Raw genomic sequence first — 27,564 nt, 5'->3', positions numbered from 1 at the left:
AAGAATCTCTGTCAAATAATTTGCGTACAGGGAGGGACCAGGATATCTGATCACAATGCGGACACAGTGGATGGATAAGAGACACATTTTACTACCATGTGTAGATGCAACGGCTACAATGTGGGCACAATCAGAATGTGGACAAGATCAGGACAAAGAACGTATGTTAGAACCAGGTATAAACAGGGCTAATGAGGACCAAGGAAGCTGGAGGAATTTCTTATCACAAGGAAGAGCTAGTAAGTTATTACCAGAAGATGGAAACATATTTGACTGACCTAGAGTCTTATGTCCCTTGGTGTATAGTTACGGATCATTTGGAAGTTACCATGCTTCTGTTCTGTTTGAGGATGATGTTACATCATTTTTCTCCTTAGGTCATTGGCTGTTCAGCTGTTAGCTTGACTCATTGTGTCAATTAAACACCAGAAACAGACCCACCAAAAACCTGAAAAGGTGGGGAAAGGGTGGGGGTTTTCTCAGAAGAGTTAATAAGAAACATAACTGCATTGGGGCTTTTCAGTTTCAGATTGATTTAGCTTGAGTGGCGTGCAGGGCAGGCAGAGATTGCACTTGACTATTCCATTGGTCCCATTGTACCAGGGAAGCTAAGGCCTAGATTCAACCAGTTCAGCGTTAACCAACGATAACCGTCAACTCTAGACCTATAGCATATCATTTAATTTGTTTGGGCTGTGTCGGAGGTGTCAGGTATCGTGGGTTGAATCTAGGCTGTGGCCTTTGACTGTCAGAAATGTTTTGTACCACAAAAATAGAAAATAAGTAATGGTAGTTTCTTCAGCACCTACCTTTCTTGAATCACAACAACAAGGGAGTACAGAGACTATCTGCATTTAAAGGTTCCTAGCATCTTACAAGTTCAAGTCCTGTAATCATTTGCAATATGTTCTCAAGAAAAAGAAATTCCTGCCTGCAAATTGCTTGCTTTCAAGGTTTCTCTATTTTATTGAAATAGCCAACATTCTTAAAAGCCAGTTTATGTAACTCTTAAGACCTTGGTGGCCCCACGTCACTATTCTCATTGGTGGATTGGGAATCCATGGTGGCACCTTGCAACATACAGCAAATATTTCCTCTAGCAACATTGAGTGACAGTTTTGAGTGTCAGTCTATCCAACAAATAGGCATAGGCTAAGGCTATGTTTCCTCAAATCAATAGTGAAGCTGCATAGTCTTGACTGATTAGTTGCTGTCCATAGGACTGACTGGTTAGTTGCTGTCCATAGTGCTGACTGGTTAGTTGCTGTCCATAGTGCTGACTGGTTTTAGGTGTGGGTGCTGTCCATGGTCCTGACGTGCTAGGGTCCTTATATGACTGACATAAACCTAGTAGCTACTCCCTACTGTAACATTTATAAAAGCATAGATGTGGTTCAGAACATCTGGGCTGTGTTGCTGGGCTGTGCACTGAGTAGACCGAAATATATATGTCTACTGTTGAATAAATACATGTATGAAAACAAACAGTTGAACATTTACTGTAAAAAATAGTCGCGGACTTACTTTCCAAGGATAGACGTTTGGCACAAATGGTCTATTTCTGTGTTGAAGTCGTGTAGTGTCCAATATTGAAACAAGAAGTATCGTAGTAGGCTACACCTCGTGCGCCTGACGTCACATTTTTGACATCAGTAGCTGTGCGCGAGCGAGCAGCCTGTAGCTTAAATACCAGCAGCAGCGGCAGGTGCAGTTGTAGACACAACACAAACCAAAGCACACTGTTGTTGGAAATATTGGAAACTACTGGTAGGAGAAAAACAAAGCTCAGAAACATGTGTTCTGTGGTATCGTAGGCTACGCTTTCTTTTATATTGCTTTTGTTGTGTTCATAACTTGTGAAGAGACACTTTTGGGAATTTTCATAAGGAAAGGGAACGTTTCTAAGAAGTTGAAGCTATCAAGCTATTTTGTTTCCGTTAGGAATTATGAATAATTCCGTCTATAGCGATGGCTCGAACATTTCAGAACTACTTCAACCGCTCTGTGTCTCCCACAACCACAGCACTTTCCCGCCTCTGAGACTGGAATCCAAATCCCTGGTCACTTCAGCCACTATGTTCGCCTTCGGAGTCCTGGGGAACCTCATAGCCGTTGTTGTGTTGTGCATCTCAAAGAAAGAGCAGAAGGAGACCACTTTCTATACGCTGGTTGTTGGAATGGCTATCACGGACCTGTTGGGCACCTGTTTCACCAGCCCGGTGGTTATCGCCACCTACATAGCCCAGAGGTGGCCCGGTGGAGAGCTACTGTGCGATTTCTTCTCGTTCTCTATGCTCTTTTTCGGCTCGGCTGGAATGTCCATTCTGTGCGCCATGGCAGTTGAACGATACCTGGCCATAAACCACGCGTACCTTTACTCCCAATACATTGACCGGACGACGGCGCGTTTGGCGCTCATGGGCATCTACCTGGCCAACATTGTGCTGTGCATCATGCCCAGCTTTGGGTTAGGGAAGCATGTGCGCCACTTCCCGGGCACTTGGTGTTTTTTGGACTGGAGGGCGACGGACCCCCTTGCTGCCTCATACTCGTTTCTGTACTGCGGGTTCATGTTGGTGTTGATTGCGGTGACAGTTCTGTGCAACTTCGCAGTGTGTGGGTCACTTGTGGGGATGAGCCAGAAGACGCGGATAGTTAGAGCGAAGGTGTCTGCGCAAGGAGGCTCACGGCGCGGGTTCCTGCCCTCCGTCACCTGCCCATCCGCGGCTGAGATCCAAATGTTCTGGCTGCTGATATTTATGACCATCGTTTTCCTGGTGTGCTCCATTCCTTTAGTGGTAACTAAAATGCTAATATTGGAAATGTAATTTAAGTTATTGTGCATGCATTATGTTATGAGCATGAGTTTCAAATGTGGGCTAAACTATGCAACACAGACATAAATGAATAGTATATTGCAGAAAAATGGTTTGCTTTATCCACATATACAACTTTTATATATTATCTCAATCCGACAGGTGCGCATATTTGTAAACCAGCTGTATGGTCCTTCCAACATCTGTGCCGGAGTGAATCCAGATTACCGCAGTGATCTAATGGCCATTCGCTTCGCCTCGTTTAACCCCATTCTGGACCCCTGGGTCTACATCCTTTGTCGGAAGAACCTGTTGGTCAAGGGCTGTGAGAGGCTAAAGAAGACAGTTGGACAAGTCAAGGCGGGTCGCGGGCGTAATTTAGGCTGGGTTGGCACTAGCAGTCATCATTCACTCCCGTCGTTTGAACACAGCAACGAGACCAGTTACGCGTCATTACGCACGACCAACTACAGAAACGACTCGGAGAACCAGGTTACCACCAAAAGTAAATCGTTTACAGACTTTACCATGCAACAAGCCTGGAACCTTGACACGGCGCGGGCCAACTTTCATCCGTTTAGTGTCGACAAGACTACTGTGCTCGGTTTCGAGGCGGAGATAGCCACGGTGTCCAAACCGGCCATGATGGCGTCACAGCTCGGACGCAGCTCGCCATCATGGCCGGGACGCGCTTCAGGCGATGTGCTCACCAGCAGGTCTTCATAGCCATGTCAGTAAAGTGGACATAGTCACTTGTACCTTTAGCACACTTAGCTCCTGTCAGTCGGAGAAGTGCCTCTGATCAACTGTTTCCCAACCAATGTAAATGTGTTCATATAGACTTTTACAGCAAATGTCTGAGATGCTGAACACCGACAGCCAGATAGACACAGGTCATTTACCTTGATGTAGCCTACAGGTCAGATTACAAAGACTGGGCTTCTGCACACAGAGGAGATTTTACAAAATGGACCCATTTGGACATTTTAAGATGCACTTTATGAATCTGTAACGTGATTGTATTATGATCATACTCTAAGGGGACCATAGAAACCTACTTGCCTTCACAACAGCATTCTCTTAATGCTTTTTGAATTCAATGAATTTAAGAATTACGTTTTTACACAGTGGTCCATTTTATTTGATCTTCTCGATATATTCAGATATCAGTCTTTGATTGATACAAATATGTATTTTCTTCTGTAAAAGGATGCTCACAACTTAATGCAGACAGACAATAATTCACTGGCTTAATCAAGTATTGGAAATGCTGCTTCTTTCTGTGCCATACCAGTATTGCATGCAGGGAATAGTAACTGAATGTACCAACATGTCAAACTTAGTTTTGTACTGTTTAATATTTTTGATAACATAACTGTGAGTGATGATCAACTTTACTATTTAAATGTATTTTAAAGCTATTGGAAAATTAAGTTCATTAGTCATTACATCATTAGTGTTGTGCGTTTTTGTATTAATGGGGAATTAAAGCAGCTGAACAGCACACCTTGTTTCCTGAAAGATGTTTAACTACATGCACTTAATGAGTCGTGTGTGAATGACATAACAAGCAGGTTGCGGAAAGCACACATTTAAAGCTGATCAAGCGCAAACAGAATCGGTTCCGACAACAGTTCCGAGTCATGGCGATATCAAGTGACTTGTCATCAAGTTTTATGGTCTAATTTATTAAATGAAGCATGGCGCCATATATGTTTTTGCTGTTGTTTATTGCCTTGTTATTTTCCTGAGAACAACATCAATGAACACTTGTGTTGAGAGATTGTCAACCTGATAATGGTCACACACTCTGGGACCATTGATGAAAAGTGTGAAGGAGTGCGATGCCCTCTTGAGACGAATAGTGTGAACTGAACACCTTTCGCTCCATTTTGCTGTATTTATGTATCCAACCTGTAGGGGGAACTATAACACAAGGATGAGTACCTGTAAAACCGCTCTCACTGAAAAGGACCGTCTCCATGGGTACATTTACAATAGTCTTAATTTGCAACTCTCGCCTGTGGACAAGCGAAATCAAAATCCCACTTTCTTTTGTTTTCTTTCCTGTTTCAGGTCAATGCAGATGAAGGATTGAAATGCACCCCTATGATGGTGAGATATAGGACTCCCAACTTGCAACCCAGCAGAGGTGAAGTGAGGGTTAGGGGGTCAACCTTAGAAAGAATAAGAAATCCATTGTATATTTAGAAATACTTTATTCCTACACAGAATAATGCCATTGTACAAAAATAAAGGAAACCATTTAAATAATGATAATAATAATAATAATAACATTAATAATATTGACTGTAATATTGCTCTGAAATACTGAAACAACAATGAAAAAAACTAAACTAAGCTTGTAACCTGGTAAAATCTTCCACCACTGGACTATTAACTTCCTTTGTGTGAAATGAGACATACTGTATGTTGAAGTCAGGATTGGCTAGGTTACTTTCTAAATGTAGTCTGTTACAGTTAGTAGTTACCTGTCCACAATTGTAATAAGTAAGGTAACTTTAGGATTACCCCAACTCAGTAAAGTAATCTGATTACTTTCAGTTACTTTTAGTTTACTTTCCCCTTAAGTGGCATTAGAAGAAGACAAAAAATGAATATTACCAATTGAATGACATCTATTGGAGGATAAATCAATGTTGGAGTTACATAGCTGGCCATAAATGGATGTTGGATTTTACTTTATGGGTTGGTTATGTAGGCTTCTTCTAAGCCATTTCTTTCTACTTTAATACACATAATAATAGGATTAGGCTAAATCTTTACATTTAAAACCAAAGTTTGTCAGATTTTCAGTAATTCCAATTATCTTAATACCTCAAGAATAGGACTTGGATATATGGAAATATAGATTAGCCAAATAGTTTTACCTGAGCATAACCCCAAAACTAAGGATTTATTAACCTACTCTGTTGTTTATGATTTTGTTGTCATGGAGGACTGATTGGGCTCGTTGCTTCGAGTTGAAAAAGGAATGCTGCTCTCATGGAATCGCATGCTTTGAGCACTACCGAAAAATGCTATTTGCACATGAAAAATGAATGCCATATGCTGCATTTATAGGCCTATTGTTTACGTTTTTGTTGGTGACACTTTGATATTTCGAAGCTGTTTAATTAAGTCTATCAAAAGTGCGCTAGTTTGAGCATATGTCCATTAGGCCTACTGAGATTATTTTTTACTCAGCACGAATTATATTGTGCAATAAAATCCCCACTTGTGATGTCATTAAATTCAACTAGTTTTGACAGTATGGAGCACAATACCATAGAGGAGTTTAGAAGGGAGGAACTCCTTTAAACGTTTATTCCATAGGCTGGAATTGCAAGAGCGCATTTTTCAATGGCTGTCTACTGGTCGCAAAAACAATGATTGATAGTCAGCATAAGACTTCTTCAATTCCACCATTATTGGGTTAAAATACACATATACATTTGTGAACAGACATCCACAACAACCATAATCCGTAAGGCGCAAATAGCTAAATGAGAGAGAAGCAGTGTGATTCACATGAATGCGCTATGTAGATATCAATAATAAGTGATATCCGTATCCCCGTAGACTACACCACTGCTGTCTTCCATACCGCTAAGCGCTTATTTAAATTTGATAATCTTTGGATGCCGACAGCAGTCGCACCATTGGAAGACGTAGCTTGCTTGCACTGTAGCATACAAAAGCCTATTCCTGCTCTTTTACCGAGATCCATCTAATACATTTGGTGTGTCATCATAGTGGTCTCTGACCCGCGTGTGTGTATGTCTGTCATAGGTGTGTGTACACGTGTGTTTGTGAATGAGTTAGAGAAAGAGGAAGAATGCTGTAGCATGCCTCAATCTCATTTGATTTGCATTGGATTTGCTTACAATGTATAATCTACTGTGTGTGAGTGTATGTGGATTTCTTTAGATATAGTTTATATATATATATATATATATATATATATATTGACCCAGACAATTATTAAGATTTGAACATGTTTAAGAACTAAGAAATAGAGAAAACTGATGAAATGACTCCATTGAATTTGTTTATACTGCATACTCTAGGTGTGTGTGTGTGTGTGTGTGTGTGTGTGGATTTATTTATATATTGTTCTTAGATTTATATATTGGTCCAGACAATCTATATACCAAACATTATTATGATCTGATCATTTGAACATTCACATGACTTGACCAAAGAGGAACTATAGTACGATACAGAAACGGCTGTAGTTTACAAACGACAATGAGTTGAATCATATATTTGGGCTTAGAACAGGTCAAATAACAATACTATATGCTTTTAAACAATTTAATTCTGAAATGTATTTCAAAATACATATGCTGAAGTCATATTAATGACTTTTCCACATTTTCTCAAAATCCCAATTTTGATTGTCATTATCTATCATACTTCCAATGTCAATCTTAAAATGTCAATGTGGCCTGTCTAGACACTTGTAGTAAATATGTTGACACCAGATTTCATGCATTTACACCAAACTGAATTTGTTCAATGGCGCATTTTGATATTGTACTAAATATAGTACAAGGACATGAATGGGGTAAAAGTAACCCTAGAAATAATCATTTAGTTTTTTCAAAAGTATCTGGAATCTGATAACAATATTTGAGCTGGTAACATAACGGATTACAGTTAACAGTGTTTGTAATCAATTACATGTAATGGATTACATGTAACACGCTACTCCCCAACCCTGGTTGAGGTTCTTTCCACTTGTTCTGATCTTTTTGATGTTTCAAAACAACATCAAACACAATTCAATGACAAAGGACCCAGCAACATAAAGCCCCGAGCAACACAAACCCCCGGGATATGTGATCATGACAATAAATATACATCTACAGTCCATCTCATATGAAACAATAATAAATAAATAAGTCATTTGTAATAAATATGTTGGCTATAATACAGTAATTCAAAGAGATGCATGGCATCTATTTGGTAGAGTTCAAGTGAACATTGAAAAATGCAATTATGGTATGGAATATCCCTGTTTTGAAGGAATTGACATACTGTATGTTGACATTGTCAAAAGTGGTTTGAGCTTGTCTACCTGTGGTCAAATGCAATGAGATATGGTCCTCTTTTAGACCTTTGAGTCAATATTTTCAGCAGTACTCCAGGTCAGTCTTATACATATCCCAACTGCTGTGAATATTCAAATCCCACATTTACATTTACATTTTAGTCATTTAGCAGACGCTCTTATCCAGAGCGACTTACAGGAGCAATTAGGGTTAAGTGCCTTGCTTAAGGGCACATCGACAGATTTTTCACCTAGTCGGCTCGGGGATTAGAACCAGCGACCTTTCGGTTACTGGCACAACGCTCTTACCCACTAAGCTACCTGCCGCCCTACCCACCATTGTGTGGTCACTGTCTTGCCATTCGCTCATGACAGTTTCCCATTGCCAACAAATCCACTTATCCTCAACAGGAAATGGGCAACAGGAAGAGGCGTGGCCTCGCTCCACCATCATAGACACTCTACAGAATCTCCATCCTGCTTTGTACTGGGGACCAGCCCTATTGCATACTTTTCGGAGCAACCACTTCTGCCCTCCCAGAACCCAGATGCTCTCCCTAGACCCAGCCTCAATGGCGAGCCACCATTTGTATATTCTCAGGCAGAGGTGAGTGACAGCCAGTTGCCACCCTCCCCTATTCTTCCTCCTCCAGGCTGGCTCTCTCAGCCCATACACATGCAGCTGGCTGCCGACAGCGACTGGATGGTCTGCCACGTGGTGTGGGCGTCCATGAAGGACACAGGCTCGTAGCGGTCGGGCCGGCAGCAGGGGTGGGCGCTGACTCGCCGGGAGGTCCTCCGCGGCAGGGACCCGTTCTCCATCAGGGCCCTTAGAGCCAGGTCGTAGTTGGTCCTGGACGACTGGCAGGAGCCCACGCAAAACTTGAAGAGGACGATCTCGTCCGAGTCGAATCCCAGGCCCAAGTCCCGCACCTTCATCTCTCGTTTCTCCACCCTGCAGTCTGGGCTGCTGTGCTGGGGCCGCCTGACCTTTCCTTTGGCCTTTTTATCCCTCTCTTTCTCTCTCTCTTTCTCTTTCTCTTTCTTCTTCCTCTTCTTCTTTTTCTTGGCCGAGCCTTTTGGTTCGGCGTCTGAGGGGTCTGAGTTGCGAGGGGAACGTCCCCCCCACCGGCCACTGGGGTGGTCGTCCGCTTCGTCCATCACAGATGGGTCTGAGAGAGAGAGGGAGACAGATTTTGTTGTTTTATTTAGCCTATTTTTTTTATTATTTTTTTTAAAATCTTATTTTAATACAATTTATTGACTGAAGATTAGACAATACAACAGCAAGAGTGTTGTACTTGCATACATGATTATATGTATTATTATTACTACTGAATTGTATTTCATTTCCTCATTGCAGTTTACTTACTTTACTGAAATGCTGTACAATTGCTTTGGCAATATCTACAAATTGTACTTCATGCCAATAAAGCAATCTGAATTTGAGAGCGCGAGAGACAGAGAAAGTTAAGATCAGTGGCTTATACTCTAGAATCGTGTTGCACACCCATCGTTTACTCTTCCCTATTCATGGAGAACATCATGCCTGATTAACAAGTGCAAGGCTTAAATTGAGGGTACTGTTGAACATTGAGAAAATGTCGATCTACAGGGCACTTTATAGTTCCACTCTTACCATAGAGGCCATGCCAAGGGGAGTACGGGTCACTCTCCTCCTCTTGTTCCTCATCCACCTCAGGTAGAGTGTCTGGGAGCTGCCGTTCCCTCATCCCTCCCAGCAGTCCCACAGCCTGGACAGAGTCTTCCCCCAAACCAGCGCCAATATGAGCCCCCTCCACCAGGGGCAGCAGAGAGACAACCACCCACAGCAGCACCTACAGGAGAGGACAGTTCATGACAATTGGTCCACAGAGTAGAGGAACAACACAGGTAACAATATGACAACTATAAATAAGGAGGATGATAAACATGATGATTATGGATGATGAAGTAAATCATGATGAAGTTAGTGGTGATTATGATGATGTTAAAGCTAATAAGCCCCTCACCTTCAAGTTCCTCAGGTGGTAAGGTGTGCCTGCTGACGGTCTGGCGGTCACCCCTGGTCTGTCCCTCCTCCTCGTCCTCCATCTTGGCCCACCTGGAGAGAAAGCAGAACAAGGCCTCGCTCTGTCAATTGTCCCGACCTCAAGAAGCACTCTTACAAGAATAACATAAACTAACTGCACAACATGATGCGTGCGGGCTGCTAGTGTCAGCTTGTCGGTACATACAGGCACAGAACAGCTCCTGTCCAGATAAAGGCTACCTTCAGTCAGATACCTGTCAAAGACGTATTTAGGAGGAGCTAGCGCTGGTTCTGTTAAAGGGGAACACGGTGGACCACATAAAGCGGTGATGCTTCACGGAGATCTCAGAGGAAACCACAGAGATGAGGAGGTGGTGATAAGGGGTTTGAGCGTAGATTAAATGTAGAATGTTTATATAAGAGGGGTACGACCGGGTCTGTGACCGGGTCTGCTGTATGTCAATGATAGCACCGCACGTCTCACCACTGTTACTGTAAAGAACCCTCAAAGGCTCAAACACAAATTTGACTGCCGTTCAGCACATCAGCTAAAGGTCCCTGGTTGGACCCCGGGTTTCGGCACCAACTTTGAGGTGAATGGTAAAGGTAAACGAACAAGTAAATAGCACCGATAGTGCAGATTCACACTCACTGAACTTCAAGACAGATGATGCTAAAAAACCAATGGGTGTTTGTTCCACTTCATTTGTTAAGACAGTCAAGCACCTTTTGCTAGAACAGCAGAGTATTACATTCATAAATTGAGCTCAGAAACGCAACAGAAACCAGTGATATCACCTTTGCATCTCTCTCCAAAGAGCTGAGGTGTCACTTTAGATTCATGTATCCAGCATCCAGCAATACGCTCATCTCCCATCCTACTGGTTCTCTCTGTCCTCTCAGCTTTCCATATATATCTCAGCTGATGTGCCATTTAAGTAAAACCATATGGAACGTTCAGATGTGGAGGGATTGACTAGAAACAACTCGTTCTCGAGATAATCATTATTCGATCTCCTCTAGAAATCTCAAAGCCCATTTAAGTTGAGAGCAGACAAAATTGGTTGATTTCGACATCATCAACAGATGGTATGGCGAAACGAAATTCAGCTCAGAGAGACCAAAAACATTGACACATAACATACCATGATTCTGTGAAAACAACCATAGGCCTATCTATATAAGATGCACCAACAGTAATCTATCATCCACCAGATAGAAGCGATAGCCTGGTAGCTGAACTAGACCGGGTCGTGAAGATCCATGGTCAGGTATGTAAACTCTGCTGCTTCTCAATGTTTCTAAATACAACCCTCAGGGTGCGTCCCCAGTGGCACACTATCCCCTTTATAGTGCACTACTTTTGGCCAAGGCCCATAGGGCTCTGATCAAAATTGGGCTCTGGTCAAACGAAGTGCACTATAAAGGGAATAGTGTGTCACTGGGGACGTACCCTCAGTCTAAATTCCTAGACAATCATCACAATGCTATCTTTACTCAGGACGATGGAATACTGACAAGATAACAGTACAAAGGCTACGACAGGGTCTGTGTGTGCATCTCCAACCTGCTTCAGAAGATTACAGAGGCTTGACTATATCAACATAGTTACTGAGAAACAGTAAGTCAAATCAGGGCCAGGGAGAAAGCAGACGTCAGTCTCTTACACAATGGAACCTGAAAAGCAGAGGGAAATGTGTGTGTGTTTGTGTGTGTGTTTGTGTGTGTGGTGCTTGCGTGTGTGTGCGGAGTAGAGAGCCCTAGAGAGACTGCAATCCAACTCCCTCTCCCCTAACCTGATTTATAAGCTGGCCATTGGGAGAGAGAGAGAGGCTAAAGGGGATTTTTCAACAGATCCCCTCTCGGTCCTTTGAGAGGCCTTGTTTTGAGTCCTTAATGCCACAGCTGGGAGCGTTTAGCCTCCTTTAGCCCTGTATGCTGGGTGTATGTGGGCCTGTCTGCCCGGCTCATTTCAACCCATCGCTCTGGAGCTGTTTACAGCCCAACGCCTCCAGCCCCTCAGGGGGTAGAAGGTGGAGGTGGGCTAGCTGAGTCCTGAAGACCTCCAGAACTCCAGAGCTTCAGAGCCTGTGCTCATGGTGTGTGTGTGTGAAGTGTGTGTATGTGTGTGTGTCTGTGTGTGTGTCTGTGTTTGATGGGCCTCACTGGTCTGATTAAAGGCTTTGGTTTGGTCAGCAGCCTCTTCATTCGATTGCTTGTCACCTTATATTTGTGTTGTTGGTACAGTTTCCTCCCCTTACTGTATACAGTGGGGGAAAAAGTATTTAGTCAGCCACCAATTGTGCAAGTTCTCCCACTTAAAAAGATGAGAGAGGCCTGTAATTTTCATCATAGGTACACGTCAACTATGACAGACAAATTGAGAATTTTTTTCTCCAGAAAATCACATTGTAGGATTTTTAATGAATTTATTTGCAAATTATGGTGGAAAATAAGTATTTGGTCACCTACAAACAAGCAAGATTTCTGGCTCTCACAGGCCTGTAACTTCTTCTTTAAGAGGCTCCTCCACTCGTTATCTGTATTAATGGCACCTGTTTGAACTTGTTATCAGTATAAAAGACACCTGTCCACAACCTCAAACAGTCACACTCCAAACTCCACTATGGCCAAGACCAAAGAGCTGTCAAAGGACACCAGAAACAAAATTGTAGACCTGCACCAGGCTGGGAAGACTGAATCTGCAATAGGTAAGCAGCTTGGTTTGAAGAAATCAACTGTGGGAGCAAGTATTAGGAAATGGAAGACATACAAGACCACTGATAATCTCCCTCGATCTGGGGCTCCACGCAAGATCTCACCCCGTGGGGTCAAAATGATCACAAGAACGGTGAGCAAAAATCCCAGAACCACACGGGGGGACCTAGTGAATGACCTGCAGAGAGCTGGGACCAAAGTAACAAAGCCTACCATCAGTAACACACTACGCCGCCAGGGACTCAAATCCTGCAGTGCCAGACGTGTCCCCCTGCTTAATGTCCAGGCCCATCTGAAGTTTGCTAGAGTGCATTTGGATGATCCAGAAGAGGATTGGGAGAATGTCATATGGTCAGATGAACCAAAATAGAACTGTTTGGTAAAAACTCAACTCGTCGTGTTTGGAGGACAAAGAATGCTGAGTTGCATCCAAAGAACACCATACCTACTGTGAAGCATGGGGGTGGAAACATCATGCTTTGGGGCTGTTTTTCTGCAAAGGGACCAGGATGACTGATTCGTGTAAAGGAAAGAATGAATGGGGCCATGTATCGTGAGATTTTGAGTGAAAACCTCCTTCCATCAGCAAGGGCATTGAAGATGAATGATAGCCAGTCTCCAGATCTCAACCCCATAGAAAATCTTTGGAGGGAGTTGAAAGTCCGTGTTGCCCAGCGACATCCCCAAAACATCACTGCTCTAGAGGAGATCTGCATGGAGGAATGGGCCAAAATTCCAGCAACAGTGTGTGAAAACCTTGTGAAGACTTACAGAAAACGTTTGACCTGTGTCATTGCCAACAAAGGGTATATAACAAAGTATTGAGAAACTTTTGTTATTGACCAAATACTTATTTTCCACCATAATTTGCAAATAAATTCATTAAAAATCCTACAATGTGATTTTCTGGATTTTCTTTTCTCATTTTGTCTGTCATAGTTGACGTGTACCTATGATTAAAATTACAGGCCTCTCTCATCTTTTTAAGTGGGAGAACTTGCACAATTGGTGGCTGACTAAATACTTTTTCCCCCCACTGTACATACGTATACATTGAATTGTAAATTTGCTCGGAGTAAGGTTAGGTTTGCAATGAGATGGGGAGAACAATGTAAGCTATACTTACTGATGAGGGCGGCAGGTAGCCTAGCAGTTAAGAGCTTCGGGCAAGTAACCGAAAGGTTGCTGGTTCGGACCCCGAGCCGACTAGGTGAACAAAACCTGTCGATATGCCCTTGAGCAAGGCACTTAACCTTAATTGCTTCTGTAAGTTTCTCTGGATAAGAGCATCTGCTAAATGACTAAAATGTAAGTGTACAGATATTGTATTAAATAATGACATATATATTTTTAGTTTTTTCCCCCAATTTCGTAATATCCAGTTGATAGTTCAGTCTTGACCCATCGCTGCAACTCCCGGAAGGACTCGGGAGAGGCGAAGGTCGAGAGCCAAGTGTCCTCCGAAACACAACCCTGCCAAGCCGCACTGCTTCTTGACACACTGCTCGCTTAACCCAGAAGCCAGCCACACCAATGTGTCGGAGGAAATACTGTACACCTTGCGACCCTGTCAGCATGCATGTGCCCGGCCCGCCACAGGAGTCGCTAGAGCGCGATGGGACAAGGACATCCTGGCTGGCCAAACCCTCCCCTAACGCGGACGACGCTGGGCCAATTGTGCGCCGCCTCATGGGTCTCCCGGTTGCGGCCAGCTGCGACAGCCCGGGATTGAACCCGGGTCTGTAGTGACGCCTCTAGCACTGTGATGCAGAGCCTTAAACCGCTGCGTCACTTGGGAGGCCTGAATAATTACATATTCATTGTAAATAAACTAAGTTGATATTTGCTCAGGGCTAGCGTGTGTTCCGCCCATGACTAATATATGGACAAATTATATTGCTTGAACATAAACGTGTTTCACATTATCATCACTGAGTTGGGTAGCTAGCTATATGGTTAAATCACTTTGTATTCCTCCTCCGTGAAAGATCTCATACAGCGTAGAGCTAGCTAGGAAGGGCTTCCCTCCTGTGTTCTGTCTCACTTTGAAGGGGAAGTCCAGGGTTTTACAACTTGATGTTAGATGGTTTCTCACCCTAAAAGTAGTCTATGGGCCAGGAGAAACTATAATCCATCACTACTTTAGAATTTTAGTTAGCGGTGGCTGAAGTTAGCTGAAGTTTGTAGTGGCTGAAGAAAACCAAACCATGGATTACAGTTTCTCCAGGTCAATAGACTACTTTCAAGGTGAGGAATCATCTAACATCAAGTTGTAAAATCCTGAACTTCCCCTTTAACAGCTCAGATCCAATCTCTCCAGAACAGAACCCTCTCCCATAATGAAGGCCATTAGAGGTGTTCTATCCTCCAGCTTTACCTGTCACAGACAGAGCTCTAGAGCAAGGGGAACGGACCTCACTAAATCCCCAACACAATAAAAGACACCTGGTGAGAAAGAGGAGATTCAGTCTACTAGCCACTGTCGGCTCTTCGCCTGATCATTACCAGAACACTTATCTGGGTACAGAATCTTCCATAACACCTATGATGATATACACAGCATGCATGTTCTCTATTTCTTCTGGTTCCTGTGCAAACCTGTTCTAATATGTCCAGTCCATCCAGTCAGAACAGACTATTTGTACACCTGGCGGTTTACTACTTGTTGGTTTGCTTTTCAGTTTCTGTACATTTCTGGTAGCAAACACACACACCCATAATCTCCACAGTCCCATACTGTGTGTTCTTATATGTTAAAGTGGCGGGTTCGGGTTCGATTCCCCCCTACTACTCAGACCACACTGACCACAATGCGCCAGATATGCCCTTCTAACTGCCGTTAGACTAAACTGCAGTCAGCAGCGACAGAACCAGAGGATCTGATTACGCTGCATAATCCCCTAATGCCTTCCAGGCTGGAAAGGAGAGGAGGTAATTGCTTGTTAGTGCCAGTTTCCACTCTTTAGCTCAGCTGTCGCCGGTGGAAAACCCACAGAACGCTGCCTAAAATGAGAAACAGATAGCTGGCGATGTTTGCGGCTCACATAACCCTGGTCAGATGCAGGCAATCAGAAGGTGTGTACAACACTTCCCTGGGCTGGTTATCCCTGGAGGAGATGGTAGCTAGAGTATCCGGATAGACAATGTCAGTGGGTTTCTTGCATTGAAGGGTTCCTTGAAAGTTAGTCTCTCGTGAGCAAGATATGGTTTTGGGTTCTACTTACTGGAGACGTTTCTGCTGTATGTAACCATCTTGACATAGTCTTAGGTAAGAGGGCTGTATTTCTCAGGTATGTCACACGAAGATACACAACAGAAGAGCCATTACATATCAGATCAAAGACGGCTAATGAGATATTACTGATCTGTGCTTTCATTCATACTAAGAGATTAGTATCAAAAGTGCTTCATCAAGCTGAACAGCCCCAGCCTGGTCCCAGATCTGTTTATGCCGTCTTGCCAACTCCTAAGGAAAGTGTCACACCACATTGTCACATTTATTTTCATGCTAGGCATTGGCAAGACAGCACAAACAGATCTGAGATCTGGCTATACCAGCGCAGGGTCATTGTTAAGAAGACCATGAGGACTGAAGACTAAGGTAGAGAGAACCAGGGCCAATGTCATTGTTTTTGGCATAGTGGCTCTGGATGGGAGAGAGAGCAGTACAACTGAACCTCAATCGGTCCTTAAAGCTGAGAGCCGCATAAGGTGAAACAGCGCCACTGGTCGCCCCAGGCACATTTGATATTGTTTTTGTTTTGTTTTTGAAAAGGAGGAGATGAGTACCCAGCATCGTAGTAAATACTCTGCTGTTCTATCGCGCATGCAATGATGTGCAATGATGTCTGAGGGGAAAAAACAGTATTGGTTGTTTGAAGTAACCTCTTTGTTGTTGTAATATGCCAAACAGACGTGGCAGTTTCACCACTACGGCTGCAATCAGTGGTGCTGCTCGGAACCAAACAAAGTGGTTGTCTGATGATAAAACTAAACCTAAGGGCTGAATCCTAACTTGAGATGTGTGCTCTTAACTTGTATTTCGCATTAATCATGCATTGATGTTCGGATTGGGGTTTACTGTAAGTGAGCAGTGATTTACCTCTATGGCCCTGAGGTTAGCATCCTCTCTTTAACACCATAGAAGAAAGGTCCAGAAAGGTCCAGAGAAACCCAGGTAATGGTGTTTTTACTGAGAAACCAAAGTGTTTGAAGTAGTATGGCTGGATTAGTACCCTCACCCTCTCAGGCCTAAACCAATGTCCCTCTCAGAGATGCTGTGGAGAGTGAAAGCAGCCCCTCCAACCCATTTACTTTAGGGATCATGGTCCAGGGGTGGGCGTTAGAATGAATCCTCCAGAGGACATTAGCCCCACCCCTAACCTTAACCTTCACCTCAATGGGACTAAGCCACGCCCACAACTTTTCTGATTGGTTTGTTTGTTTATTTGGATCCCAATTAGCTTTTTCAGAGGCAGCAGCTATTCTTCCTGGGGTCCACAAAAAACACAAAAACATGACAAGTAACTAAACACTTATACACTGATAGACAAGGACAGTCACACAAATTTAAAATACAACGATATACAAAAAATATAAATAAATAATAATAATAATACAAACAATACAACTAAACAAATAATGTGTGCTTAGAGTGTGTCTGTGTGTACGTGTGTTTGTGTGTCCCTTCACAGTCCACACCATTCCATGAGAGGTTGTTTAATCTTTTTAAAAAGTAATTTAGTAATTTTTCTGTTTGCTTGAGTAATTGGAGATGGGAGTTCCATGCGATCATGGCTCTTTCTAATACTGTGTGTTGCTGTGAATTCCTTTTGGACTTGAGGACTGTGAAGAGACCCCTGGTGGCATGTATTGTGGGGTATGTATGGGTGTCTGAGCTGAATGTTATTTGATTATGCAGACAATCTAGAATTTTCATTACAGTAATACTTCTCATAAAAACTAGAAGAGAAGCAGTTAATCTCTCGTCAACCAGGAAAGACTGGCATGCATGTTATTGATGTTAGTTCTGTATGTGCAGTTAAGGGTAAGGTGTGCTGCTCTGTTTTGAGCCAGCTGCAGCTTTGCTAGGTCTTTCTTTGCTGCACCTGACCATATTACCAGACAGTAATCAAGATGGACAAGACCAGAGCCTGAACAACTAGTACAGTTGATTGTGTAAAAAACTCAGAACTTATTTTTTATAACAGACATACCCCTTTCCATCTTCACAACAACTTTGTCAATATGACTTGACCATAATAACTGGCCATCCAATGTTATACCTAGGAGTTTAGCTTCCTCAACTTGCTCAATGGTCACACCCTTTATAAACAACTCCAGTTGAGGTTTAGGTCTTTGAGAATGTTTTCAACTAAATACAATGCTTTTAGTTTTAGATGTACAGTGCCTTCGGAATATATTCAGACCCCTTGATTTTTTCCACATTTTGTTACGTCACAGCCTTATTCTAAAATGGATTTTTTTTTCAATAATCCTCAGCAATCTACACACAATGCCCCATAATGACAAAGTGAAAACAGGTTTGTAGAAATTATTGCAAATGTATTACAAGTAAAAAACTGAAATACTTTATTTACATAAGTATTCAGACCCTTTGCTATGAGACTCGAAATTGAGCTCAGGTGCATCCTGTTTGCATTGATCATCCTTGAGATGTTTCTACAACTTGATTGGAGTCCACCTGTGGTAAATTCAATTGATTGGACATGATTTGGAAAGGCACACACCTGACTATATAAGGTCCCACGGTTGACAGTGCATGTCAGAGCAAAAACCAAGCCATGAGGTCGAAGGAATTGTCCATAGAGCTCCGAGACAGGATTGTGTCGAGGCACAGATCTGGGGAAGGGTATCAAAAAAATTATGCGGCATTGAAGGTCCCCAAGAACACAGTGGCCTCCATCATTCTTAAATGGAAGAAGTTTGGAACCACCAAGACTCTTCCTAGAGCTGGCTGCCCGGCCAAACTGAGCAATCGGGGGAGAAGGGCCTTGGTCAGGGAGGTGACCAAGAGCCCGATGGTCACTCTGAGAGAGCTCCAGAGTTCCTCTGTGGAGATGGGAGAAACTTCCAGAAGGACAACCATCTCTGCAGCACTCCACTAATCAGGCCTTTATGGTAGAGCGGCCAGACGGAAGCCACTCCTCAGTAAAAGGCACATGACAGCCTGCTTGGAGTTTGCCAAAAGGCACCTAAAGACTCTCAGACCATGAGAAACAAGATTCTCTGGTCTGATGAAACCAAGATTGAACTCTTTGGCCTGAATGCCAAGCGTCATGTCTGGAGGAAACCTGGCACCATCCCTACGGTGAAGCATGGTAGTGGCAGCATCATGCTGTGGGGATGTTTTTCAGTGGCAGGGACTGGGAGACTAGTCAGAATCGAGGGAAAGATGAACGGAGCAAAGTATAGAGAGATCCTTGATGAAAACCTGCTCCAGAGCGCTCAGGACCTCAGACTGGGGCGAAGGTTCACCTTCCAACAGGACAACAACCCTAAGCACACAGTCAAGACAACGCAGGAGTGGCTTGGGGACAAGTCTCTGAATGTCTGAGTGGCCCAGCCAGAGCCCAGACTTGAACCCGATTAAGCGACGCTCTCCATCCAACCTGACAGAGCTTTTATTTGTATTTATTTTATCTCACCAGGTAAGCCAGTTGAGAACAAGTTTTCATTTACAACTGCGACCTGGCCAAGGTAAAGCAAAGCAGTGCGATAAAAACAACAACTACACAGAGTTACATGTGGGGTAAAACAAAACATACAGTCAAAAACACAATAGAAAAATAGAAAATCTATATACAGTGTGTGCAAATGTAGTAAGTTATGGAGGTAAGGCAATAAATAGGCCATAGTGCAAAATAATTACAATTTAGTATTAACACTGGAATGATAGATGTGTAGAAGATGATGTGCAAATAGAGATACTGGGGTGCAAATGAGCAAAATAAATAACAATATGGGGATGAGGTAGTTGAGTGGGCTAATTACAGATGGGCTGTGTACAGGTGCAGTGATCGGTAAGCTGCTCTGACAACTGATGCTTAAAGTTAGTGAGGGAGATAAGAGTCTCCAGCTTCAGAGATTTTTGCAGTTTGAGCTTGAGGGAATCTGCAGAGAAGAATGGGAGAAACTCCCCAAATACAGGTGTGCCAAGCTTGTAGTGTCATACCCAAGAAGATTTGATGCTGTAATCGCTGAAAAAGGTGCTTCAACAAAGTACTGAGTAAAGGGTCTGAATACTTATGTAAATGTGATATTTCAGTTTTTTTTTAATTATAAATTAGCAACATTTTCTAAAAACCTGTTTTTGCTTTGTCATTATGGGGTATTGTGTGGAGATTGATGAGGGACATTTTTTTCTCTCATCAATTTTTTCCGAAGGCACTGTATTTAAGACCAGTTTATTATTAATCACCCATTCTGATACTGACTGTAACTCCTTATTTAGAATTTCAGTGAGCTCACTGGCTTTGGGTGTTGACATGTAGAGTGTGGAATCATCTGCATACATAGGCAGCAAACTGATTGGGCAGCTGTTAGAGCCAGCAAAGGGTGCTTTACTATTTTTAGGCAGTGGAATTACTTTAGCCTTCTTCCACACCTGTGGACACACTCCTTTAGCCTTCTTCCACACCTGTGGACACACACCTTTAGCCTTCTTCCACACCTGTGGACACACTCCTTTAGCCTTCTTCCACACCTGTGGACACACTCCTTTAGCCTTCTTCCACACCTGTGGACACACTCCTTTAGCCTTCTTCCACACCTGTGGACACACTCCTTTAGCCTTCTTCCACACCTGTGGACACACTCCTTTAGCCTTCTTCCACACCTGTGGACACACTCCTTTAGCCTTCTTCCACACCTGTGGACACACTCCTTTAGGCTTTGGTTAAAGATACAGCAAATAGGGGTGGCAATACAGTCTGCTACCATTCTCAATAGTTTCCCATCAAGATTGTCTATACCTTGTGGCTTATCATTAATTGATGGAGAACAATAGTTTTCCCACCTCTCCCACACTAACTTGACCAAATTCAAAAAAGCAATCATTCTCTTTCATTATTAGATATTTTATACAAAAATATGATGGTTCACTGTTCAATGTTGTCATTTAATTTCTGAGTTTTTCCACTTTACTAACTTCAATGAATGATGGAGATGAATTGGGTTTTCTGCCCATGACATCATTTAAGGTTCTCCAAAGTCTTTTTCCATTGTGTTTTATGTCATTTATCTTAGTTTGGTAATATAGTTTTGTTGGTCCTTAGGCCAGTTCGCTAGGCCCTATTCTAACCGATCAAACAAATGATTCATTTAGGGGATTTCAGCGTGAAAAGCAATGCATGATTTACTTTCTACTAAGTAGGCCACAGGGTCATCGCAAAGTTCAAATGATTTGAACTGTGGTTTGTGTGAATGGAAACAACTGGCTTTACAGACAGTTTTCTGGAGGTATCTCATCGCAACTAGTTATGGACTACCACTTTATTTGACCAAGACACTGCATGTAACGATTCTGTCTTTGTTCCTTGTTAGCTCACTTCCTTGTCCCTATAAGAACCCAAATTCCAAGCGGATTATTGCCATTTAAGAGGGAGTCGCAGAAAAAGAATACTTCGGTGAACCTCACCTTAAATGGGAACTCATTAAGTTGTGTTATGGCAGCGATAGAGGATGACAGGTTTAGTGAGCACTACAATCTGCTGGTTACATAAGCAAGTAAGAGAGGGAGAGTGAGAGAGGGAGAAGGAGAGGGAGAGAGGGAGAGATAGAGAGGGAGAGATAGAGAGGGAGAGAGGGAGAGAGTGAGAGTAAGAAAGGGAGAGTGAGAAATGGAGAGAGAGAGGGAGAGTGAGAAAGGGAGAGAGAGAGGGAGAGAGGGAGAGTGAGGGAGAGTGAGAAAGGGAGAGGGAGAGAGGGAGAGGGAGAGGGAGATAGAGAGGGAGATAGAGAGGGAGAGAGAGAGAGGGAGAGAGGGAGAGTTAGAGGGGGGGGGAGAGGGAGCGAGGGAGAGTGAGAAAGGGAGAGAGGGAGAGTGAGAGAGGGAGAGAGGGAGAGTAAGAAAGGGAGAGTGAGAGAGGGAGAGTGAGGGAGAGAGCGAGCGAGAGGGAGAGAGGGAGAGGGAGAGTGAGAAAGGGAGAGTGAGAGAGGGAGATAGAGAGAGTGAGAGTGAGAAAGGGAGAGAGGGAGAGTGAGAGAGTGAGAGTGAGAAAGGGCGAGCGAGAGAGAGAGGGAGAGAGGGAGAGTGAGAAAGGGAGATAGAGAGGGAGATAGAGAGGGGGAGAGTGAGAGAGGGAGAAAGGGAGAGTGAGAGAGGGAGAGAGTGAGAGTGAGAGAGTAAGAGTGAGAAAGGGAGAGAGGGAGAGTGAGAGTGAGAGAGTGAGAGAGTGAGAGTGAGAAAGGGCGAGAGAGAGAGAGAGAGGGATAGAGGGAGAGTGAGAAAGGGAGATAGAGAGGGAGATAGAGAGGGAGAGAGTGAGAGAGGGAGAGTTAGAGGGGGAGATAGAGAGGGAGAGAGGGAGGGAGAGAGGGAGAGAGGGAGCGTTAGAGGGGGAGAGAGAGGGAGAGAGAGAGGGAGAGTGAGAGTGAGAAAGGGAGAGAGAGGGAGAGAGGGAGAGTGAGAAAGGGAGAGAGTGAGAGAGAAAGGGTGAGAGAGGGAGAGAGCGAGTGAGAAAGGGAGATAGAGAGGGAGATAGAGAGGGAAATAGAGAGGGAGAGAGTAAGAGAGGGAGAGAGGGAGAGTTAGAGGGGGAGAGAGAGAGAGGGAGAGAGGGAGATAGGGAGAGAGGGAGAGTTAGAGGGGGAGAGAGAGAGGGAGAGAGGGAGGGTGAGAAAGGGAGAGGGAGAGTGAGAAAGGGAGAGTGAGAGAGGGAGAGTGAGAGAGGGAGAGTGAGAAAGGGAGAGATGGAGATAGAGAGGGAGAGAGTGAGAGAGGAGATAGAGAGGTAGAGAGGGAGAGTTAGAGGGGGAGAGAGGGGGAGAGAGGGAGAGAGGGAGAGTGAGAAAGGGAGCGTGAGAGAGGGAGAGAGGGAGAGTGAGAGGTGGAGGGAGAGTGAGAAAGGGAGAGTGAGAAAGGGAGAGTGAGAGAGGGAGAGAGTGCGAGAGGGAGAGAGCGAGAGGGAGATTGAGAGAGGGAGAGTGAGAAAGGGAGAGTGAGAGATCGAGAGAGGGAGAGTGAGAGAGTGAGAGAGTGAGAGATTGAGAGTGAGAGAGTGAGAGTGAGAAAGGGAGCGAGAGAGAGGGAGAGAGGGAGAGAGAGAGAGAGTGAGAAAGGGAGATAGAGAGGGAGAGAGTGAGAGAGGGAGAGAGTGAGAGAGGGAGAGTTAGAGGGAGAGAGAGAGAGGGAGAGAGGGAGAGTTAGAGGGGGAGAGAGAGAAAGGGAGAGTGAGAGAGGGAGAGTGAGAGAGGGAGTGTGAGAAAGGGAGATAGAGAGGGAGATAGAGAGGGAAAGAGTGAGGGAGTGAGGGAGCGAGGGAGAGAGGGAGAGTTAGAGGGGGAGAGAGAGGGAGAGAGGGAGAGTGAGATGGGGAGAGAGGGAGAGTGAGAAAGGGAGAGTGGGAGAGAGGGAGAGAGAGGGAGAGTGAGAAATCACACACACACAAACACACACACACACAATCCCTGTCATCACCCCCCCCTCCCCATGTCTAATTTCTTTAAATTCAGTTCAGTGTGGGAAAGCTGACCATTAGTGCGTCTGGATGAACAAACGCCCTGCAAAGCGTTTCCGTGTCGCCCGCTTGTCTTGAGCCCCTCTCGTAATGACCTGCTGGCCCGGTAGTTCAAAGCAGCCCATGACACCATGATGAATGGAGCTGACCCAGCAATTTCAGAAGAATACAGCTGTGGTAACTATCGCTTTGTTCTAAATGTAAGTCTGTTAAATCGGCAATAGACATTAAGAGCAATAATAAATGTATAATTCTGGTATACTTAGCAGTTTGTGTCAACTGCAAGAACGTAAGACACAAATGGAATGGATGGAATTGAAATTCCTTTTAGTCAGATCATGCCCCCTTCACTTCACCCCAAAATACGTATTGTGGCTCAGTGAGTTCGCTAAACAATTCCAGATTGAGGTTGAGGTTGCCCTGTGGCACGCTGGGTTGCATAATCTATCACTCATTACTTATTCTCCTCCATCTCATCTTAAAGGCTCAATCAGAGTGACATTACCCAGTAACGTCAGTCACACTCTCACAGACAAGGCAAGCCAGACAAACCTTCCCTACGTAGCCTTCTACATATACATCTATTAAAGTGGATTTCTAGACTTTACAGAAAGTCATATGTAAAACCAGCAGTTGATACCAATTTTTTTATGATCTAATATTTGCTCACCACTAGGGGGAGAGGCTAGAACTTTAATAACACTTGAGCTTAGTTACTAGCAAGTTAATAACAAATATATAACATATTGATGCCTTTTTTACGTTGCACTGGAACCAACTGCCTATCAGAGGCAATACAGGTGGATATTAAGATGCAATGAGCAATGAAAGAGGAGTGAAGAAGAACCATCAGAGTGTAGAGATATACACCTCCAAACCAAACAGCACCCTTTCATTCCCATAAACTACAAGCTTCTTTAAACAAACCATGCAGGCCAGAGGGAGGTTGTAGTGAAAGGGAAAAGGAGTGTCCAGTTGATCTGACCACTAACCGGGCTGCAGACCTCCATGACCTTTGACCCGAGGAAGTGGAACCAGTGGAGGCTCAGTCCCATTCAAAATCCTATTTTCCCTAACACCTAACCCTAACCCTAACTCCTAACCCTAATTCTAACGTTAACCATAAACCCCCTAAAAATAGCATTTGACATGGTGGGGACCAACAAAATGTCCACAGTTGGTCAAATTGTTATTTGTTTACTATTCTTGTAGGGACTTCTGGTCCCCACAAATGTAGTTAAACACGTCCACACACACACACACACACCACTACCTGGGAGTGAGGTATTCAGTGCCTCACATCAGACATGCATGCACATATTTTTTGGGGGGTATAAAAGCAGAGCTTCGTATTGGAGGATGGACAATCTCATCTTTCTGCTCTTTTGATGATTACTGGTTCCCTTTCTGCAACCCTGATGGACTGACATCTCCTGTGTTTCATTCTGTGGGGACTTTTTTCCCTATACTTCAGAGTAGCTGACTGTGCAGTGGTAAGCCACATTGAGTTTGAAAGTTAGGTTCAAACTCATCCACTTCAGCCCAGTTCCCTGACCTCCCCAATCTACACTGTACTGCTAGGATACTGGATGTCCAGTAAGTGCCTGACTGAACGCTGAGTCTAAAGCCGCCACTGCATCAGCACGTAGCCTTCCCATTAGAGGTGAGTATGAGGTCAACTAACAGAACAGACCAATAGTCGGATAGCATGAAGAGAAAAATGTACGGCACAGGGTTCTGACGACACAGGGTTCTGACGACAGTCCTGAGAGCACCAGAGCATCTGTGTCAATGTGAAGCAGCATAAAAAGGCAATGGAGCGTTTTGCATGTCTGTGTTTGCTTATTGATTATCAATAAGATAGCATGGTCAGATTGAAAGGTGTTTGCCAATCGGACAGGTACAAGCAGCTGAGCACCATGCAGGTAACCCTGAGGAGATAGTGGTGAGAGACTACCTGAAAGAGACCAGCCAAGGCCAAAACACAGTTCTCTAGCACCTGGGGAGGCAATGGAAATCAGGGGAAATGGATACTCCTGTGTGTGAGGTAGTATGCACGCTATGAGGGGGACACACACTGAACATTAGCAGGTGTGTGTGAACGACGCTTTGATATTCAGATTGCAGCCCACCGCTGGAGAGGGTCGCTCACTAAGACTTACTGGCCGCCACTATTTCCTCAAAATAAGAGATGACCTGGCCCTACTAGGGAATCGGCACAAGAACAAAGGTCAAGGATAACATATATTGTAGCCAATCTCGCCTACACTGGGCAGGGCCATTTTCAATTAACACACAGAATTAGCTTTTCAAAGCTCATTTGAAACACAAAGATGAAAGGGCTGTATTAATAATATAAAGGTAGTTAGTGTTCAATAAGTTTACAGATACACAATCAGTAGAGGGTATAATAGATCAACATTTCTGACAAAAATACCAATAGGCCTGCATAAAACATCTGGTGACTCAACAAGTCAGGGCAAAATAGGTGGCAGCTGTGAGCAGAGGGCTTTATATTACAAAAACAGCTGATGTGAAAAGAATGCCTTTGACATCAAACCAGCTATTTAATTGTTGTCAAAGCAAACACTAAGACAAGGGAAATGACGAATGACAGGCAAGGACTGTAGCTTTCATGGCAACCATGTACCATTACACACAAGTAATCGAATAGGAATGTAATATATTTAACCTATATCACAGTTTTAAATGTGTTATATGCCTAGTGTAGTCGTAATGCATTATTTCCTACTCAAACAAATATTACAATTTGTAGAATTCAATAATAAATTGTGCGTTACTTTACCTGCTATCCAATGCGTATTGGTCCAGTCTGCGTGCGCGCCAGAGAGGTCAGACACTTTTCCCCAGCAAGCTCCTGGTCGGCTGTGGAGCATGGCTTGGCGGTGAAAATTCACACAACGATGTCCTTTAAAGGTACATAATTCTCATGCGTCCAACTTTTCAGGGTATGTCCTCTTTGCCTGAAGAAAAAAAAGAAAAACAAAAAACATCTTCAAAGGCTTTGGTTTCAGGAGAGCGCGAAAGGCGCCACCCTCTATGGGGCCAAACCTTTCTGCCCCCACCCTCCCAAAAAAAAATCCTTTCAGTTTCACCCTGCATAGGAACAGAATGAATATAATTCTAATTACATCAAAAGTTGAATTGTACACATAAATACGCACATTACCAAAATATTTATGCTGCAGTCTTGTGAGATAATTCCGTTAATTGTTTCATGTTGGGCACATCTGTGGACATGTCAAACAATGCTTTATCAATTCAAACAAACAATTACATGAACACACTTTATTTTCTGTGTGTGTGTGTGTGTGTGTGTGTGAGAGAGAGAGAGAGAGAGAGAGAAGGGGGGAGTCATAAACATATAATGGAGAAGAGAGGCTTTGGGTCATGTATGATGAGTTACAGGTGACTCAACGTCTCATGTTTCATGCATTGTTAGTGACATGTATTTCCCTCCTCTAAACAAATAGGCCTAAGGCAATATAAGGTTTATTAGGCTATATGTAAAGTTTCTTCCCACAGACTAGGACTTGCTCAGTCTTGCCTCCAAACATTGATTTAAAAAAAGAGTAAACAAAGCGACAGGAACGCGCATAACCTTAAGGCTTTTCCAGGATTATTCCACAATAAAATGTAAAAACAAAAAATGTCCAAGATAGACGTTATGTTTTCGATATAGAACCGCAGCCCGGCTATGTCCTTGGTATGTAAACGTTGCGTCTCTCATTCAGACAGTGTCCATCGATGGCGTTCTTGCCTTCAGAACAGTTTTTTTTTTGTCTTTGGTACCTGTTATTTTTCACAGGTATAGTTCAGGTTAAAAAACTCTTGATGTGACCTCCGCACGTCAAAATCTACTTCACCGCAACTGACGATAAAGTATTTTCAATATTGCATCTCCATGCGTCATGCCATTACGCGGTGGCAGTGCAGCTATTATCAAATCTTCAAATCATATACTGTAGGCTATCCCATCGATCTTTGTTGAGTGGGTATCCGTCACTAAAAGGTATCCAATGTTCTGCGACTTTGCAGCTCTTTGTGTATTTGGGTGCACACTACAGAGATACTATACAATACACAAGCACTGGAGGCGATATGTTCACCACGCTGCTCTGCCTGTCAAAAGCCTTGTGAAACCGGAGCGCACGGATGCTCTTGGGAGTGCCGTGATTTTCCCTGCCGCTCCGCATAGTTGAAATATATTTTTGTTCATGG

General features: G+C 43.6%; 1 protein-coding gene and 1 pseudogene across 2 annotated transcripts; one reads left to right on the top strand and one right to left on the bottom strand.

The window, feature by feature from the left end:
* Nucleotides 1-1,946: 1,946 nt before the first annotated feature.
* On the top strand, nucleotides 1,947-3,849 carry LOC311146286 (prostaglandin E2 receptor EP4 subtype-like; annotated as a pseudogene). Its single transcript has 2 exons — nucleotides 1,947-2,798; nucleotides 2,979-3,849. The product of its transcript is annotated as a prostaglandin E2 receptor EP4 subtype-like (transcript).
* Nucleotides 3,850-8,234: 4,385 nt separating this feature from the next.
* Nucleotides 8,235-26,300, bottom strand: LOC311146821 (uncharacterized protein). Its single transcript, XM_084183420.1, has 4 exons — nucleotides 26,129-26,300; nucleotides 9,885-9,976; nucleotides 9,512-9,710; nucleotides 8,235-9,044 (listed from the first exon to the last, which is right to left on the bottom strand). The coding sequence occupies exons 1-4, from the start codon at nucleotides 26,217-26,219 to the stop codon at nucleotides 8,536-8,538; spliced, it is 891 nt and encodes a 296-aa protein (XP_084039546.1). The 5' UTR covers nucleotides 26,220-26,300; the 3' UTR covers nucleotides 8,235-8,535.
* Nucleotides 26,301-27,564: the final 1,264 nt, after the last annotated feature.

Source organism: Coregonus lavaretus (assembly GCF_964263955.1).
Source record: "Coregonus lavaretus genome assembly, chromosome: 19".
NCBI lineage: Eukaryota > Metazoa > Chordata > Actinopteri > Salmoniformes > Salmonidae > Coregonus > Coregonus lavaretus.
The sequence above is the reverse complement of the archived record's forward strand: the minus strand, read 5'-3'. Positions and strand labels throughout refer to the sequence as shown.

Excerpts from the sequence above, each read along its gene's own strand:
- LOC311146821 (XM_084183420.1), bottom strand. The coding sequence starts at position 26,219 with ATGCTCCACAGCCGACCAGGAGCTTGCTGGGGAAAAGTGTCTGACCTC. Across the intron at positions 9,977-26,128 it reads CAATACGCATTGGATAGCAG|GTGGGCCAAGATGGAGGACG; the intron begins GTAAAGTAACGC and ends CTTTCTCTCCAG. Across the intron at positions 9,045-9,511 it reads CCCTTGGCATGGCCTCTATG|ACCCATCTGTGATGGACGAA; the intron begins GTAAGAGTGGAA and ends TCTCTCTCTCAG.